Consider the following 1,197-nt stretch of genomic DNA (forward strand, 5'->3'; position numbering starts at 1 on the left):
AGAATTCTGGCTTGACCCGCCTCCCGACCTGGATCCGCCTGCAATTCTGGCTGGTCCCGCCCCCGCCTCGCCTCCGGGCCTGGCTCCTCCCCCAGGCCGCGCTGGGTCCCACTTTGAACTGCTCCACTCTAATCTTAGCTCGCCCCCAGGCCAGATCCAGTCTCACTCACTCTACAAACTCGGCCCTGCCCACTATCACAACCAGTAATTTAGCTCCACCTCGGCGGTGACCCCCTACCATATGACTCCGCTCCCAGCAGCGCCCCCCCCACCAAGATCCAAGTTGAATTCCGATCCCAGGCTTCCCCTCCCTCCACCCAATATTAGCCAACAAGATCCCTTTCTGGCCTCTCTCCCTCCCAGCCCACCCCACGCCAGTTCCGCTTTTCCCCCAGGTATAACGTCGATTCCAAAACCAACATCTCCAAACCGGTAAGCGAGCGTCCCCTCGTGGGCTGGCAGGGCGCAAAAAGGCACTCAGATGTATTCAACTTCTCCTACCCCTCGACCTACCTACCCTCTTGAGGCCCCTAATCTACTCTTCCTGCACTCTCCTGCTCCTGCCTGGGTTTCCTGCTCACACCCCTTACTCACTGCTTCTCTTCCTTCTCGGCCGCGCTGGGACCTGCAGAAGGTGAGGCTGGAGAGAGCAGGACAAGGGGATGGGATGGTATTGTGGAGAACGGGCTGGGACCCGTTACTGACCAAGAAGCACACCTGGTCTGCAGACCTCTTCCCTCCACGGTCCATTAAAGCACACGCAGGGCGGTGGCCTTCACCGCCTCAGAACTACCCTGGTCAAGTGCAGCTGCATCCCCAGGACTGGGCTGGGCCCCTTCCCCTTCTTGCTGACTCTGGTGTCTTGGCACAGGATTTCCTGGGACAAGCGTTCCTGGCTCTAGGAGAAGTGATCGGAGGCCAGGGCAGCCGCGTAGAGCGACCCCTCACGTGAGCTGAATGGGAAGGGATGCAGGGGAGGACCGGGCACCATCAAATTTCCCTCCCCAGGACACTGCTAATTGATAATCAGTGGAGACTGGGATTGCCCCTAACGGGAGCTTTCACCAGCTCCTATCAGGCCCCTGAGAAAGCCTCATCTCTAGAGCTGTGCCTGCATCAGTCTCAAGCCTGACATCCTCTGTCACTGTCACTCTTTTTCTAAACCTGATTCAACTATATATATATATATATATATAT

At 57.5% G+C, this 1,197-nt stretch overlaps 1 protein-coding gene across 4 annotated transcripts in view; it reads left to right on the plus strand.

Annotated features, from left to right (window-relative positions):
• The first annotated feature begins 6 nt into the window (after window positions 1-6).
• Cpne9 (copine family member 9) overlaps window positions 7-1,197 on the plus strand; it is a 21,937-nt gene continuing 20,746 nt past the window's right edge. For 2 of the 4 annotated variants that reach the window (XM_048787085.1, XM_048787086.1), the window contains exons 1-3: window positions 7-432; window positions 632-634; window positions 872-948. Coding sequence is in view for 1 of the 4 variants with exons in the window: in XM_048787084.1 (XP_048643041.1) it covers window positions 482-634; window positions 872-948 (230 nt within the window). In the remaining 3 variants the exon portion in view is untranslated. The other 2 variants (XM_048787087.1, XM_048787084.1) reach the window with 2 other exon arrangements.

This window comes from Marmota marmota, unplaced genomic scaffold (assembly GCF_001458135.2).
Source record: "Marmota marmota marmota unplaced genomic scaffold, marMar, whole genome shotgun sequence".
Lineage (NCBI taxonomy): Eukaryota > Metazoa > Chordata > Mammalia > Rodentia > Sciuridae > Marmota > Marmota marmota.